Below are 18,467 nucleotides of genomic sequence, written 5' to 3'. Positions count from 1 at the left end.
TGCCAAAAGGTCAAAGGAATGAGAACTAATACAGGTTAGGTACTGGTGACTGGTTTCCTAAAGGCCTTCTTTAAAAACAAGCTTATCTAGCTAAAAACTTAAAAGCAGCAATGTCAGGCCAAAACCACACTTCTTAGATACTTCAGGCAGCTGCCACAGCTGCCATTTCTCACCTGCAGCAATAATACGATTTTGCTCTACAGCTGTGTTTATGAGGAGGACAGAATTACCTGTGGATGAAAGCCTCATGGAAGACCAAGCAATAGTTATTTTATGATGTGCTAATGCTTAATCCAGGCTGCAGACTCTGTGTTTGTCTACAACTTGAAAACTTCCAAACATCCTCTGAGAAGCTTTTGCTGGCTCTGAAACTCGCAGCTTGTTGGCTTATTGACAAGATTCTAAAGTGTTTTAAAAGGACTGAGAGTTGCCAGTCCATTTGAGAGCAGCAGATGGTGCCTGCTTCTTTTGTGGGTGTGACAAAAGTGTCTTTGTGAATGAGACACTGATTTTAAAGGCAAGCAGAGGGGAACATATATGCTGTATGCAAAGGACTACTGCTATAAGTGCTATGTCAGAAACTTGAATGCTAGAACATCAGAAAACAGTATTTGCTGGCTAAGTAATAGCCTTTCTTTAGAATGTCATGCATAGTATTCAAAATAAGATTTGTTATTTTAATCCTCTACAGAATTTTAGTGTATGGTTAAGTGTTTATTTTACTGGGAAAATGGATGTACTCTGTCTGAAAGATAGCTGGAAACTTCTTAAAATCTCAGTGTCAGGTTCACTTTGCCTCTTACGAAAACACTTTCTGACTTGGACATGGTAAGTACTGTGCCTGAGTAATTTCATTTTCAGGATTCTGAGCCAGATAGTTCTCAGTAATAAAAAGGCAAGTCTTATTTCTAAACTTCATTTGCAGTTACTGTAATAATTCCTTCCATTGGCCTAGCGTGACCTTCTAAAAATCATATAATATTCAACAGTGTTCTAGGTATCTCCCATTAAAAAAATTGCTTGGTTTCTTTGCCCTGGTATGAAGCAGTCCATTGTAAAGTTTGAAAAAACAATACATAAGCTATTGGCCAGTGTGAATGGGAGTATGTGATAAAAAGATGTCCGTATGTGATGGAACTGTTGTACTTGTTACAAAAATTACACCTCAGTAGAAATATGTGAAAATAAGGGTAAGGCTGATCTTGTGTCCCCGTATGTATCAGGCTGTCATATGCAGTGGTGCATATGAAAATACATTTTCATTGTATTTGAAAATCTTTTTTTTTTGTCTTGAGAATGATTTCTGTTGTGAACTGTGAATATGTTTACTTGTTTAAGGTATGTTTATATTTGTGTGCAATGATTAAGCAATATTTATTTTTATTGTTACCTCAGCTTTTATAATATTTTTTTTTCTGTTTGCAGGGGATTCATTGTAAAAGCAAACCTTCCAGTGAGTATACATCATTCACGCTTTTACTCCATTTATTTTTGGAAGATAAAGATAATTTATTGAGGAAAATAAATTCACTTTCCTGGTGACATCAGATCACTGTCATCTAACAGGGTATTTACCACCAGTTTCCTTGTACAAAACATTGGAAACTGGTAGGCTCTGATAAATAATAGATTTGAAATGATTGTGCGTTATTGCCTTATAATTTTCCTTACCATAAATGATCATTGGGAGAATTTGCTTAGTCATTTCACGTGTTTTTATTGCTTCTACTTATTATTATTGCCTACAGTAATAATACAGGATCTTGAATTACCTGAACTCTGAAGCCTCCATCAATCACTCCTCCATTGCCCATGGTCACTTGGCAGGGAAGTATGAGGCAGCTGCCTTGCCAGCAGTCCCCTCGGAGAGGACAGTCCTAGCTGGAGGCCCAGCTCTGAGCGCTGCTTGTCTCCACGGTGCCTTTTCTGGGTCCGTGTGGCAGAGCATCCACAGAGAGGGAGAAGCTGCAGCCCTGAGCCGCAAGCGTGTGAGATGCTGATGCTATGGCGTGGGGCGAAAGCCAAACTTCAGCTGTCATGAGTCTAACTCTGAAAGTGTGGTATTTATGGCACACGTGTTGAGGGGGAGAGAAAGAACACGGCTGTGGAAGGGATACAGTTAAAAGTCCCACCTGAAAAAGTGTCTACACTTCTACTGGTGAGCAGAGTGAACCATTGGTGGCTGGTCCAAGGATTGTGAATGAATCTTTTTAGGATTAGGCAGCTGAGCTGCTAGTTACACAAACTATGTGGAAGGAATTGTAGAAGAGGAGAGAAACAGGGGTGCTGTCCTTTTCTCTGCCTAGCTGAAGCATGCCTTCATGCCCTTGGGCAGCACAGGCTGGGGAAGCCAAATCCTTCAACCCTGGCCTCAAAGGGAAGGACACCTGCAATGCTGTTGATTACGAGTTAAAGTCTGTGGTGGGTATTACACAAATGCAGATCTAGATAGTGGAGACTCACTACAGGTACCACGAGGTGGTGATTCATTCCACCCATCTTAGGACAAGGTGAATTATGTGCTGGGAGGGAGGCGAGAGGGGTTCTCCCTCTCTGCTGACGGCCAGAGGTACTTAGATGATGCACATAAGCTTAAACTAGATGTTTAACTCTTAGCTGGATATAGACTTTGGGCACTGAAGAATTTGTAAACTAAAGATCCTTATCTTGCAAGATGATATACATAAAGCAGAGCTGGTTGTAGGTTTTCAGTTTTTGCCTGAGAATGACTTATCAGCTATCTTTAATACAAGTAACGTGTAGGATGACTCAGCCTTATAGGGATGATGAAAAAACATTTTTTTAGTCTTCATCCTAGTTCACTTGTGCAACAGTGGGTGTATGCTCATTTCCATACTTCCTTTTCTATAGTCATTCTTTTTATTATTTATTACTTGAGGTAAAATTACCTTAGAAGACCTTAACTGTATAATAGAGCACCTTTGCAGTAGTCATTGCTTTTAGGTGCAACAAAAAGATGACTTTATTTCCTAGAATTTGCAGGAATTCATCATCTCAGTTGTATTTGGCAACATAGCTTTGACTCTGCCTTCTCTCTCCTGCTCTTAGTAGTACCTAAGGGATACTGTAGTATTTGAAATTCACTCTAATACATTCAGACATTGATGTTAATATATCAATGACTTAAAAAAGTCTTACATTCTCAGAAAATTTGTTTGGCACAATGTATCACTGTGTTGTGCATTCTCCTTGAAAGTTTGAAATACTTTCTAAACATACAACTGTGAAACCCTTCTAATTTACTGTGCATTGAAATCTATTGTGAAAGAGAGGCTGTCATCCTGAAATTTAATCAATTTCATAATTGGGGTAAGTACTTTTAAGTAGCGAATTTTGGTGTTTATTAACTGAAGTGCACCATGTGCTTATCTTAGGAGAGGATATCTAGTTTATGAATGTCATTGAATCATCGTAATGCACAGATGCAGCAGATACTGTGGTAAATCATATGCAAATAGGTTTGAAATGCTACTGTAATTTATACTCATGGAATGATGCTCCAGTGAACCAGTTTTAGTGTGCTTTAGATATACTCGCAGATCTAGCACTGTCAGTATCCTAAGTAGTTCAGATTCTTACAATTCTTGTAGGGAAGAAATATCAGCCAAAAAAACCAGTTAGGATTTTCTATGGGGTGTTGGCCTGGGCCTGTTATTCGTGGGTTTTCTCTGCAATTCTTTTTGCTGTTCTCCAATTTAATCTTCTTGCCTGAGGCTTCAAATTATCCACCTAACAATTTCTATTGCGTATCCATTGCTCAGCTGTGGCATACATAAGTGTATGTACTCTTGAGTGTACATAAGGTGTGTTTCGCTGTCGTGACAGTTCGGGTTGATTGCTGCATCATCAGATAAAAAAAATCTGCTGTGGTTGAGCTGATGGCAAAAGTACAAGGAAAATGTCTACATGCTGAATAATAAGCCTTGGTTTCTTTATGCCCGGGCTGATATGTGTCCATAATTAAGGAATCTTTTATTACAGCAACAATCCCTCTCTCATGTAGGGCTAATTACAGTTATAATTCATAAACATAAAATTTAGGCAAGATTTATTTAGGCAAGATTTACTCGGCAAATGTTTTGTGTAGCAAGATGTACCTTTATGTCCTCTGGGGTGTAGATTGAACTGCTCATGAGAAAAGCAGAGAGGTGTGTGTGTTCCAGAGGAAACTATGTAAGGTGGGGATTAAAAGATGATAAGGTAAGAGTTTACTGAATAATTAGTCAGAAATGAGTCTCATACTGTGATGATTTACGGAATGAAAATTATTTTCTGTCAGCTCTTGCTTGTATCGTATATTTATTGCGATCCAAAACTAATATCCTCATGCATGATATCCATTTAAATTATTATTAATAAGTTTTACAGCATCTTTTGCAATTCTCAAAATGTATCATAAAAATAATGGAAAAAAGTAGAAAGTGGAAGAGTCATTTCATTTTATCCAATGTATTATTTGTTTGTTCTCAGTTTGAAGGTAGAAACTCTGATCAAGGAAGACAGTGTCCCTGCTTACAGACAGACAGTGGTCCCTAAAACTGTGTTTGTGCATCTGCCTGATAATGATCCAATGTCAGTAGGGAACCAAGGTATGACTTAGGATTCTCCTGAGATAGTCCCAGGCCTGTGACATCTGATAATACCATACCTTTGGCAGTAATAACAAAGGACCAAATTCAATTAAGTCGTGACAATCTCTCCTAAAAATAAGTAGGGTCAAGTAATATGCTCAAATTCACCCAAAGAGAATACTTTGTGAAGAACTGTCAGCTTTGACAATGTATATATATAGATATATATATACAGACACATTGCTCTTCCTTCGAATCATTTCTACACAGGCAGAGGAATAGGCAAGATTAGGCCTGGATCAAGACATTTGCACCAATAACCAATGAATTAAGCAGGAATAGTTGCTCCTGGATACCATTTGGTATCTGCAACTGCATGTCATACGATGCAGTCCAAAAAATAGCTTTTTGAGCAAAGAGACAGAGCTAAAACTAATCATTACATATCACATTATTAGTAATAATTATCAGGTAGTTCTGCAATATAATAACCTCCCATTTAGCTGTGGGTGTATTGATTGTGTGTTGTACAATAGCTTTCCATCCTGAGATACCTTCAGGATTATTACACCACCCATTCTTGGAGCACGGAATTTAGTGGTCACATCTGGCTGCTGTGCACTGTATTACTTAAGGCTGCCTCATCTCTGTGGAAAGATGTTTATAAATTCTTCAAAAGTCAATGTACTCCACTGTGCTTAAAGCCTAATTTTTATAGTTTGTATGATCTGTGTTTTTTCTTTGGTTTGCACAAATTGTCTTCTCTCATAGCCAATATTGCCTTGGATAATTGAGAGTTGACTCTACTGGCAGTTGAGGTAAAGTGTCCTTGTTTTTCCATACTTTTCCACTTAGTTCATATCAGCATGTCCTGTTGCCTCCAAAAGATGCTTAATGACACAAAATCAGGGTAGTGGAGTGGAGATTCAGGTGTGAAGCATTTTTCTTTTCTGACTTTTGATATGCATCATAGAGGACTTATTTCTCCTGATACGAAGTGTGAAGGCAACTTAGGACCTGGCAGATTCAAGCCAAGGTACCACATTTGTGTCAGCCTGTCTTCATATCCTGCATTTATCAGTATGCGATCCCTGACAATGGGCTTCAGCTGCAACTGGACACTGTGAAAGTGAGCATCTCATAATATAAAAAGAGGTCCTGTACAGGTTAATACACTTCCAGTCTTTAAATTTAGAGACTTTCCTTCATTGGAGGGGTAAGTAAGGGTAACATTTGCCCTTCCTCCTTCCCCACATCCTACCTTTACTCTGTGAAAACTGTGGATGTGTCTTCCATGCGAGTCAGTGGGCATCCACACTTGACAGCAGTTCTTGGCTAGGCATTGAAGGATGCACCTTTTTCTGATGATTTGAGTTAAGAGTGTTATCCCATATTTTATGGCAAGCACAGTATTGTGGCCCTGCTGTTTCACGCTGTGCTCTTCACCGTACTACTTGAACTCCTTCTAGGAGTATGTTCAGCAGTATGACTAGTAAGAGTCAAATGTTTTTTTGTTCTTCCAGCCTGTCCCTGGGGGTGGTGGTGGGTGGGTGGGGGGAGAATGTGCAGTGAAATATTTTTTTTTACTTCAGTGTCTTTTAACTTTCATGCTATGTACCGAAGTTAGAAAGGTAAGAAATGTTTTAAAAAAAAATTACTGTGATGTAGGTACAGCTAAAATGAAGTGTGCTTTGTTGTACACCACAAAGCCAAGGGGCAAAACCCTATTTCCTGGTTATTTGTTCTGATAGTTTCTTGAACTCGTAATTTTTGGGTCTACAAGCAATGTATGTGAGGTAGAAAAGCCCAAGGAATATGCACTGGGGATTAAATCCACTGTACCAACATAAATTCATAAATAAATAACTGATTTCTGTGCAGGACACTTTGAGAAGTGGAAAGAGATGAAATCTGGCCAACTGATGAGATTTGGGGACTTAAGACTGGTTTTTTTTCTTTTACATTAGCCTACAGAAGATGGCTTTGCAAACTGATGTCCTAAGGCTTTAGGATGACTAAATTTGCATAGAAAAATAAGATGAGACATAGTAATGGTGTTCTGTGCCTACTACGATTTATACCTTGAAGAAGGCCTGGATATTATCTATTCTGCTCTTGCTGTTCTGGTCTAAAGGAGAAGTCCTACAGGTGTGAGGGATTTTTCCATGACTAGGAATGCAATGGTGCCCTCTTGTGTGAAAAATGATATTTTAACAGCAGTCGAGATCATCAGCCAATCCTAAAATTAAACTACTACCTATGAGAGTGGTCACAATATACAGGTAGTGTTTTGGAAAAACGTTTGAATAAAATATTAGTCTAGCCACGATCTAGAAGATCTGATTATTTAAAACCACTGTTAGTCTAGGAGTGCTCTGCTAGCCTTAACCGTTAGAGACATGTGAGTCCTTCCTCTTGCGGATTAACACAAAATCATAGAATCATAGAGTGGTTTGGGTTGGAAAGGACCTTAAAGATCGTCTAGTCCAACCCCCCTGCCATGGGCAGGGACACCTCCCACTAGACCAGGCTGCTCAAAGCCCCATCCAGCCTGGCCTTGAACACCTCCAGGAATGGGGCATCCACAACTTCCCAGGGCAACCTGTTCCAGTGCTTTACTACCCTCACCGTAAAGAATTTCTTCCTGATATCCAATCTAAATCTCTCCTCTTTCAATTTAAAAGTGTTACCCCTCATCCTATCACTACACTCCATGATAAAGAGTCCCTCCCCGTCTTCCCTGTAAGCCCCCTTTAGGTACTGGAAGGCTGCTCTAAGATCTCCCTGGAGCCTTCTCTTCTTCAGGCTGAACAACCCCAACTCTCTCAGCCTGTCTTCACAGGAGAGGTGCTCCAGCCCTCTGATCATCTTTGTGGCCCTCCTCTGGACTCGCTCCAACAGGTTGATGTTCTTCTTATAGAGCTGGACACAGTACTCCAGGTGGGGTCTCACCAGAGCAGAGTAGAGGGAGAGAGTCACCTCCCTTGACCTGCTGGCCACGCTTCTTTTGATGCAGCCCAGGATGTGGTTGGCTTTCTGGGCTGCAAGTGCGCATTGCCTGCTCATGTTGAGCTTCTCATCAACCAACACCCTGAAGTCCTTCTCCTCAGGGCTGCTCTCAATCCATTCTCCACCCAACCTGTATTTGTGCTTGGGATTGCCTCGACCCAGGTTCAGGACCTTGCGCTTGGCCTTGTTGAACTTCATGAGGTTCTCACAGGCCCACCTCTCAAGCCTGTCCAGGTCCCTCTGGATGGTATCCCTTCCCTCCAGCGTGTCAACTGCACCACACAGCTTGGTGTCATCAGCAAGCTTGCTGAGAGTGCACTCGATCCCACTGTCCACGTTGCTGACAAAGATGTTAAACAGCACCGGTCCCAGTACCAACCCCTGAGCCAGGAAATTTATTCCCAAACCCCATCTGTAATGCAGTTCCTTCCAACCTCCCTGCGTTGTTAGTGAAGCCAACTACATCTCTTGGCCATGTAAAAGTCTTAGGTAAAGTACTGGCTTTGCTGAAGTCATTGGTGACTTTCCTACAGGTTTCAGTAGAGCTAGAGCTTCAGCTTTGGTGCTTTCTCTCCCCCAGATATCATGTGCACAATGACATTTCTCTATATTTGTATTTGTCTTTGCAGGTGGCCTTTTTAACAGCTTCTGCCATGACGCTCCTGCATCTTTGTCTTCTATGGTACTGAAAAGCATGAAGATCTCAACAGTGATGAAATGTGTCCAAGGAAGCCCATGCTCTCTTCATTTAAACATTAAAGGAACTCTGAGTCTGGATGGTAGGAAGCAGATTTGCTACTGTATCATTTCTGTCTACTTTTTGCTTATAGGTGTCCAGCCAAATTTTGTGGCATATTGCAATATTTGTGTCCAAGCTGTTTTCATGCAGTTATATCAGAAAGATTTTTTTTTTGTGAAATCATTTACTACAAGCCAGGATAAAGCCCTGGCCTTTCTCAAGGGAATGAGAACGAAGATAATGAATTCAAGACAACTGAATTTTTACTTCCAACGTAATACACTTGTTCTCTACCCGTGCCCCAAGCTGCCCTTGCCTTTCTTGGTCTGTCACAGGTGCACACACACACTCTCACACAAATTCTGTCTGCACTGGTCACTCAGACATGAGTGACTGTCCCAACAGAAGGAGAAACAGTTTCTGTGTCTGAAGTTACAATTCTGCGCTATAATCTATTTTTACTAGCACCTTGCCATTCATGTGCTTAGTGTGTTACCATTTAGGTATTTCCTGCTGTGCTTCATTCAGAGTTTATTTTTAAAATTTGCGTAAGAATTTGCATAATTAAAGCTTTAATTTATAGCTATCTGTATTAAATCCTTGCTCCTACCTCCATGTGTGTATTATATATAATGCCCCTTTTTTAGCAGAGGGAAAATACATGTTCCTTTCACTTAGGAGGAAAGCTTATGATATGGTATATTTTAATTTCTTTTTTTGTTTTTCTTAAAGATGCTCAAATTATATTTTTGAAATCTTCTCCTAACTCATTTCAGAAAATATCCGTGGGCTGGAAATATGTTCTCTTTCACTGGACACACAGCAATCTCAGTGCACAAATGTGAGATTTGCTAGGAAAAAAAGCAAGATGCTTAATGGAAAGAAGGTAGACTCCTTTTTTTTTGGGTTGTTTTTCATTTAAATGTTTATGAGCCTTTGGAAAAAAATATATTTTGTGTCTCTCTTATTTTCTTCTTCTACTGACTTTGTGGAAAACTGCAATGAAACGTATGCTTCAGCATTGTCTAATGAAACCCCATAACAAAATGTCCTTTTGTAACCCAACCTATAAATTAAATTCTCTACCATTTTTATACTTCTTCCACTTACCTTTTTGCAAGAGAAGCTGCCTCTGCAAAGCCTAATTTTTATATCAATCTTGCTAGCTTTCTTTTCGCGCGCACCAAATTGTGGGGAAGCTTTCGTAACTCCAATTGCTAGGAAGCAGACTGCCACAGGGATTTTAAATGCATACATATGATTTATTTAAGTCCAACCACATCAATGGAATTTACACATATAGGTGACAGCCGAGTGCCTAAGCACTTGTGCACATCTGTCCTAAATTCATGGTAATTATTGCAACAGCAGAGTACAATTTTTTACTAAACTAAACCCAGAAGTCTGTTATTGAAATTTGCAACTGGGGAAAAAAAGAAAAGAACCATCCTTGACGAACTGTTTAAAAGAGATGAATTTTTGCTTTCAGTTACTGGTGGACAACTGTTATTAATCCCACACAAAATGTCTTACTTCATGTGCTTTGTAAATGTTATATTGATTGCACATGTGAAACAAAGTTCTTCTCCCAGACTGCTATTGCAGTTTACGCTCTGTATCACTTGACGATCAAACGTCCCTACAGGCAGTGCAGGGCCAGCAAGGAACAGCTGGTAGCTTTTAGAGTAAGGTAAGTTTATAGGCGAGACTCAACAAACATATTTAATGAAATTGTCTTTGTTTCAGTTTAATTGAATACTTACTGCTATCACTGAGGGAATGACCTGATATAACTGGATGTCAAGTTTTGTCTCCTAAATTACTTTCTGTCTCACAAACTGTTACTGGAATGAATAAATTTGCTGAAGTCGCCATTAAATGTTTAAACGGACATTTTTTTCCTATTGTGCAAGCGTCTGTGCTTTTAAAAATGCCTACAAAGGGGGACTTTTGGTAGTATGAAAGACCTTTTTGCTTTTGAAGTTCAATAAGCATTGGGTACCTGTATTTCTTTGCTTTTAGGATTATTTCATAGCTTGTAGATATTTGGATTTCTGGAAGTGAAGAAGATAGCAACATCCTGGATTAGAAGTAATGATACTCTGAAATACCTTTAAGTGGTATCTGCTTCTTTTACATTCTTAATGCTACAATATATGAGACTGCTTAATGCTCCTTGTAAATATAAATAAATCTGAACGGAGAATATTGCTTGCTTAACTCTGATAACCAGTGGTTTTCATGTATTCTGGAAGTCATGCACAAACTTGATTTTATAAATGTTTTGAACAGGTACAGGTACAATTCAATTGCATTGAAGTCAATGTAGCACAACACATCTATGTGACCATGAAAACAGTACCAAATTACTGTGAAGTCAAGCTGAGTCAGGAATACTATGTTGAAGGTAGGAAAACATCTTAAACCAGATGTTTTTCAAGAAACATCTTTTCAAAGAAAGAAACCAACCCAAACCAAACCACAAAACCCCAAATGCAAAGCCAGATCATGTTCTGGGATACGCTGATCTAACTGATGGTAGATCATGCATGCCAGGACCAGGCTCATTCTGCATTTCGATGATTTATTTTGTGCATATAAATGTCTGACTTGCTATGAAAAACAGAGACCAGAGTTTGTATCTAAAAGGAAAACTGAACTACACTGTGCATTTGTCCTAATTGGCCTACTTGTGATTGGCATGTGCTCTTTCTCTGCCTGTAGGTTCAGTCCTGTGTCTCTCTGTGCATAAGACGGAGCTTCTGCCTCTCTTCATAGTTAGGCCATAGGTGGTTTCAGAGACTGAGGAAAGCTTAATAAGAAAGTGTAAAGAAATTTCTTTTTACTTTAATTAGCTAGCTGTTCCATAGCCTGTTTTCATGTAACTGGATTAAGATAAGGTGGTGTTTTTCCATGTTTTCAGGGTAAAGTGCCTACCACATGCATATGAAAACAGATATCAGCCAAGATACAGAGTGGCTGGTGGAGACAAATGCACCAAATGCTGGTGCAAAGCATGAAAGGAGACCCCTGGTTCGGTCCGGTGCCTGGGCTTGCCCTGCCTTCCCATCTCCAGAGCCTCTGGGTGGGCGGCTCTTGCCCATCGTACAGTATCAGACATGTTGTGGCTGTTCCACGCTTCCATAGAAGTAAAGCTTTTTTGTATTTAAAAAGCCTTTCATTTTCTTGATAAGTCCCAATGCACTATTGAAGTAAATATGTACTTTGTGAATAAAGAAGGGGGAAAATAAGGTTTTATAAAGCCCAGTTTTAAGATATTTTACAAGGGTGAGTGCACACATGAAAATAGGAAATATTTCTCGGGGGAAAAGAACTGTATGGGGAAATGAGAACAAAGTGCTGCTCTGAGTTAAGCAAGGACAGGTGAAAACAGTAGGCAGCACGTTATGAGCTGATTTATTGTTCTTAAATCAAGATTTAAGTTTTGAAGATACAAATATTAGATATTAGTTCTGAAAGCGTCGCCTGGCCTCTAGTTCTGGTAAGTTCCCTGGGAGCTAAATAGGATGTTTCTTTGTAAGACTAGAGTCGAGTCAGAATAGCAAAAATACACAGTTGTTTATGACAGAGGAATAAGCCTGGTAAACAACAAGAGTAGCTTTCAAGGAAAGAATAACTTAAATTATTATTATTTTTATTATTATTTCTATTACTTAAATTATTGTTAGGTATGAGATAAAGAAAGGCAATGTTATGTCCTAGATTGCCACCTTAAACTACTGATGAGGTTTTCCAGTAGAAACCCCGTACTGGTGGGATAGCTCTTTAAGGCAAGTTGTGATAGAATCTCTGTGTGTGGTAAGGGTACTTTTCTTTTTTGCTGCTTATGTAGAAGTAGATGTGAATCTACCTTTAAAAAGGGGTATAAGGTGTAGGTTTCCTGTTGGGAAGCTGTTAGATAATTTGGCAGTTTTGTTACACAGTTATATAAATAAAGCAGCATTGAAGAAAACTCTGTCTTCTATTTTGCAGATTGCAGAAACAGTGATGTGGGAAAATATATTCCAGCTTGTTCGGGTGAGATGATCTTCTGTGTAATTTAAAACTGTGAGATACTTCTGGTGACCTGTACAATGATATGTTTTCATAGCTGAATAAGCAGGGAACAAAAAGATGATTTACAACTACCACTACTTATAATTACCATGTAATTGACAAATAATGTCTTGGAAAATGTGTTTCTTTGTATTGACTCGGAAATGCTAGATAGCAGATAAAGATATTGACAACCTATTTAATACTTAAACTTCTGCAAATTGGTTTCTGTCATTTTCATGCACTTTGGTTTGCTGGTTTTATATTTTGTCTATAGGCAGACCTCATAAATGGATTGAAAGTAATTTGCCAAACTGCTGTCCTGATTTTGGTGTACCAAAATAATGACTATAAAAAATGAATAAAGTGAATACAAAATAATGAATATAAAAAATAAAACATCCCCCCACATACTGTGTTTGTCTAACATAGTTGCACGTGTTCTTTGTGTAATGAAATTGCAACTTTTTGTAGTAGTATTAGTGTGTATATTTTAAGTATTTGTACATGAACTACATAAGATTTCAAGTACTAAGGTTGAGGTACAAACAGTAGGTGTCCTGGCCTCTCAGTATTGCCAGTTTAAAATGGAGTAATATTGAAATTTGTTCTCATGAAAATTATTATGTCTCATAAAATAAGAATACCTTTAGGAATATCATGATATAAAAATAACTAATTCAAACAGTCTAGGTAAGAATCTATAGATGTTGAATTTAATCTCCATCAAGTTATGAAATAAATTCTGTACCTTTTATAAAGAAATAACAAAATCAGAAACAATAAAGTAATAGAGAAACAGATGTGATAATTCCATGTTTGAATTTTCTTTTTCAGCTGGAAAGTTTGATTATAATGTAGACAGGGCAAGGAAAATTATATCAGTGAACGTATCCAATTTTCTTCGAGATCAAGATTATTATGTTCGCCTGTGCCACAAGTGGTTTACCTGTGAAGATGTAGGAGCGTTTGCTGTGGTGAGTTAAAGCTCCAAGCAGTTTGTTAAACTGGTGGGAGGTCACTTGTTGGTGAAAATGCTCACTGGGGTCTCAGTTATAGGAAAAGCCCTTCTATATCTTTATTGAGCTTTATTAAAAGTCATTTATTGTCTTGGATTCATGACCATCTTTTTCGTTTCAGATCAAAGGGAAGGAATCTTTAAAATCAGTTTCTCTGAAATATTCTCAGCTACTCCCTTGTCTTTGCATTGAGGTAATACAGTCTGTAATTTTATATATACTTGTGTTACCGATTAAAGAATTTTTATCTGGGATTTGTGCTAAGAAAGGAGGAAAAATCTCTAGACCTAAGTTTTTGACTAAGTCTTGTCTGACTTTATGATTCTGTAAATGTAGAAGAGATATTTTAGGAAACACTAATTAAAACATGGAGATAAGAAAATGGGATACAATTTACATTAATTTATGGGAAGTATTGTGTAAGATTAATTTGACTGATTTTTTTGTAAGCAATGAAAAGACAGAAAATTTAATCTGACTGAATTGCAGCATAAAATTTGATATAGTAGTGCATGAGAAACTAAAAGAGGAATTGAGGAAGCTGGGGGTGAGAACAAGATTTGTATGCTAGATAATACCTAGCTGGAGGGCTAACTTGACTACTCCTGTTGCATGGGGCTGTGCTAGTAGGAAGGTTATTTAAGGACCACACTTAGAGCAGTTCTTATATAAATGCTTTTATAAATGATATGGCGACAAAAGGTGGGAACGTGTGTCGTGGTTTGTGCCAGTACAGGTGGCGGAGTGGCTTGTGCCAAATCATCAGCCAAATGAGGTTTGCTGATAATACAGTTGAGAGGTGTAATCAAAATGGAAGAGGGTCAGCATAGGTGGAAGAGACTAGAAATCTTCACATGTGAAATAACTAAAGGAGCGTGAAGTGCAATGTATGAAGTGCAAGTTTGTGCACTTCCTCTAATAAAAAGAATTCTTGCTCTAAGATGTGAGTCCTAATTCAGAAATAACGGTGGAGGGAAAAACATCTGGGTGTAATAGCTCATCGGAGAATGATTAAATTAACATACTTACATGATGTAAACGTGAGCAAAGGTCTAGTGGGTTAGGTTATTCCAAGTTAATAGCAAAGTATGGGCAAGGCCTTCTTTGAAATACTGTAGGTAATTCTTGTATCCATATTCAAGAACAATGAATTCAAATGGAAGATGTACATATAAAATCTAGAATGGCTGAGAAATGGAAAGACAGTCTTACGTAGGAGATTCAAGGAACAGGTTTTCATTATCCTGGTAAAACACATGCAAAGAGAAAATATGCTTGCTGTCTAAATACACACCAGAAGGGTAACTTATAAGGAAAAAGAACAGATTTTTTAAGCTAAGGCCATTCTTGCCACAAGAATGAAGGGGGATAAACTTAATTGCATGAGTATATTCATGATAGCTACAGATTTTTTTTCTGATAATCTGAGAAGTGCAATTTTTGAATATCTTTCATAAAAAGGAATAAAAAGTCACTGAACCAATTTAAAATTATCTTGGTGAGATATATAGATACTACATGACCTAGTTTCTCAGTGAATTTTTGGGTATGATTTACCTTGCAGATTTAGATACCTAAATTTAAATGTCCAAATGTAGATACCTGCATTTGAATTAGATGTTCAGATTCTTATAGTCAGTGGAGATCTAGTTAATGCAGTCAGTTACTCAAGTGACCAAACGTAGATGGCCATTTTGGGATGTGCTGGATAGCACTGTGGACTCCACTGGGTGCATTGGCTAGACCTTCATACGGCTGCTGTAATAGTAATTTGGGCACTTTAGTCACACTCAGATGTGTACATTGTAGGTACCTAAAGTCACATATCTTAATATGTGAGTTGAACCACAAGGTCTTTTCCAAGCCTAGGGATTTCTTTTTCGTTCCACTCTGAAAGGTATGAGGTCACTGGAAAGATATTATTCCCCTCAGCATATACACAGAGAATTCCACAGTACGATTGCTGAGCGAACAGATGGGAACTGTAAGCAGCATGAATCTAAATAATTAGGGTACAGTAACAGCCATGCGCATATACTTGGAGATGGGGTTAAGTGTTAGTCTTCAGATTTTAAGGATACATCCTTTACCATAACAAAGGCCAGCAGATCTGGTATTATGATTCTTGAATGTCTTTTGATACCCCTAGAAAGTAATGACACTGTAAGAAACTTAATGAAAATTGATGTGCAAGACTTTCTAAATGAAATTTGGCTAAATATATGACTCAGAAGTAGGAATATAGTGCTAGAAGGGATCACTTTAGTTCATCAACTCCAGTCCCCCTAATGAGGAACAATAAAATAGATATCTAGTGCAAAATGTCCTTTAAAAAGACTACTTCCAAAGCTTTCTAATAAACATAGTATCTTTATCTTTGTTGGAAAGGTTTTCTGTCACATTCTATCTAAAATGTTAAAAATTGGTGTATATGAGAATCTTGTGCTAATGGCCACTTTTTGGGTTGTAGGGTTGGCTGGCAGTACCAGATGCGAGGAGGATACAACTTTGCCCCTTTGAAAATGGTGAGTATTGTGTGATTACTCTTTATATGAGTGATTTTCAGCATCTCCAGTAGTATGTCACAATTTGAAATTCATCTAAGGTGAAAACCATATATTGCAAAACTTCAAGGAGATCGTCATATTGGTTTGTTATACTGTGGGTAGATGGAATAAATTACTTTCAGACCAAATTATTCACCAAGTTTATGCCAATATAAACACTAAGTAACTTTCTTCATTTCCCACATTTTCTTAAGTCACACGCAAACTGGCCAGAGGGAACAAAAGCCACTGAGATCAGCTTTCAAATGCTGATATGAGCAGAAGGCTTCAAGAAGAGATTTGAAGAAGGTGTCTGACACCCAACTTAAAGGAGGCAACAAGGAGTTGAAAAAAAAGAGTTAACTGCATATGGGAATTCCCATAATTAATGGAAAATTATTCACGCCATGGGAAATTGTTCGCACAAAGTGTTTGTGTTTGTAGTCAGAGTTTGGTCTGAGATGACAGGTGAAAAAGATATTGTCATATTATATAGGTCTTCAGTGAAAGTTTTACCAGGCAGATAAAAAAAGAAAAGCCTGAAAAAGTGTTTTATTGTGTTAAGTCCAACATAAGTACAATGATATTTTTTCCCTAGGCCATGCTAAGAAACCCACTAAGGGATTTTCATATTTGATTTAAGAAAAAAACCATGAGGGACAATAAAAGCACCTACCCATAACAGTGCATCCAAACTCTGTCTGTAGCTATGACTATTTCATGTAGTCAGATCTGGCTTTAAGGTCATCAAAGTAAAGCCTGTTGGCCAATATGAAGTTCTAACCTCCATTCTTAGTAGCTGTTCAGCCTGAGGCTGGGTCTCATGGGGCACAGATTGTTTTCTTCCAAATTTTCTGCTATCTCTACCTATTTGCTGTGCTTGGAATGGTGATGCTTTGCAAGTGCAGGAAACTGGGGTCATGAATCCCATGATTCCTTCCTTCCTTCCTTCTGTATTCTGCTTCTCCTTCCCCTCCTGCTGCGGTCATCCTCCTCTCCAATGCCATTGAATCAGGACTATGGGGACAGCTGAAGCACAGGTTGCAAAGCTTTGGGTAGTCGGAGGAAAGGCAGTACGTGCGTTGGCACACTGGAACTCTTGAAGCTTATTTTTGTCCATTTAGGAAGTTCCAATGGTCAATTACAATTGAAAGCTCATCGTACAGCTTTGATAAGGAAGGGAATATGGGAAATACTGTTTTACAGCCATACTTTGCATTTACTCAGCTATCCTCCTTGCAGGAATCTCAACCAATTTTTCAGGCTTTAGCACCCAGCTATTTAAGTATATAAGAAGTTCCAGCTTTTGAGACACACTGTTTTCTTTTTAAATCTTTCTTTTTCCCAACTGAAAGCTCTGTTTGCTTAAATACCTAAAGGAGATAGATTGGTTCTTTTTTTTACCTCATTTATCATTGATGTAATAAAGTTTGGATTATAGATTTAGTTGTGTGGTGGGAGGCAATTAACAGTTTTGTATCAGAAAGAAGCTCCCCTATGTAGTAACTGTTTTGGGTAAATGTAACTAAGAGAAGAAAAAAAGAAAAAAAAGAATGTCTATCGGTTACTAAACAATGTGATTACATGAGACTGAAGATGAATAACCATCTTATGATGATGTAAATAAGTAGGTGCTACAAAGGAGTAAAACAGAAGGAAACTCAGGTAATAAGTTAATGAGCAGGCCTGGAAACAAACCTGAGAAGTCTTAATTGTAGTGCTATTCTCTTAATAGTTAGGATTACATTTACAGTGTACCTACATCTTTACATAACATTCAAAACGTAGCTGTGAAAACTGTCAGAACTGTTGGGACTCAGGACTTTACACTCAGGTTAAATATTCTCTAAACATTAGCTTTATAGTACATGTCCATTTATTAAAAACAGCATTTTTAAAAAAGAATCAAAATTTCCAGCAGTTTTTTTAAACAGAATAAAAAATTCCACTTTGTAGAAAGTTTCAGTATTTTGATGTATACACATTGGGACACAAAGTTGAGACAGCAGGAGGCTTGGCACAATTAAATGGTCTGGAAGGTTTCTGTTAGAAAATATCAGAAGGCTTTATTTCAGGACATTTCTGAGAGAAGCAATACCAATAGGAGTTGTTATTATGCTTGATGGGAGTGACATTTGAACACCTGGTGTTTCCACTCTTTGATATAGACTGTGCTTCTTCACTTTGCTACATTTGCTAGTCATGGATATTGTTTGTTCACTCCTCTTGAATGTCCAACTGGCCATATTTTTGCTTCACAAATAGTTGCAGAAATATATTTTTCTCCTACTTCTATTAGGCAAATGTAAAACTTTCCAAATTACTTCTTGAAGTATGAACTGAAATATCAGTTTGAATTTCATGCTGGAAACTTGAATGTCATGCTGGAAATTCTCTCATCCATGTGCAACTAAACGGAAAAGAAAGTCAGTACAAAGTGACTAATTTGACCAATCAAATAAATATGAGAGTTTTAATTTTATAATAGTACCTATTTAAGATATCC

At 38.0% G+C, this 18,467-nt stretch overlaps 1 protein-coding gene across 1 annotated transcript in view; it reads left to right on the top strand.

The window, feature by feature from the left end:
* Nucleotides 1-18,467, top strand: part of IL17REL (interleukin 17 receptor E like) — a 50,862-nt gene that overhangs the window by 20,871 nt on the left and 11,524 nt on the right. The window contains exons 2-9 of the mRNA XM_074572628.1: nt 1,426-1,453; nt 8,231-8,380; nt 9,117-9,226; nt 10,633-10,747; nt 12,334-12,378; nt 13,234-13,373; nt 13,537-13,608; nt 15,886-15,940. Of these exons, the coding sequence (XP_074428729.1) occupies nt 1,426-1,453; nt 8,231-8,380; nt 9,117-9,226; nt 10,633-10,747; nt 12,334-12,378; nt 13,234-13,373; nt 13,537-13,608; nt 15,886-15,940 (715 nt within the window). The remainder of the gene's footprint in view (nt 1-1,425; nt 1,454-8,230; nt 8,381-9,116; nt 9,227-10,632; nt 10,748-12,333; nt 12,379-13,233; nt 13,374-13,536; nt 13,609-15,885; nt 15,941-18,467) is intronic.

This window comes from Larus michahellis, chromosome 1, assembly GCF_964199755.1.
Source record: "Larus michahellis chromosome 1, bLarMic1.1, whole genome shotgun sequence".
Lineage (NCBI taxonomy): Eukaryota > Metazoa > Chordata > Aves > Charadriiformes > Laridae > Larus > Larus michahellis.
Note: the sequence above shows the minus strand (reverse complement) of the source record. Positions and strands in the feature narration are given on the sequence as shown.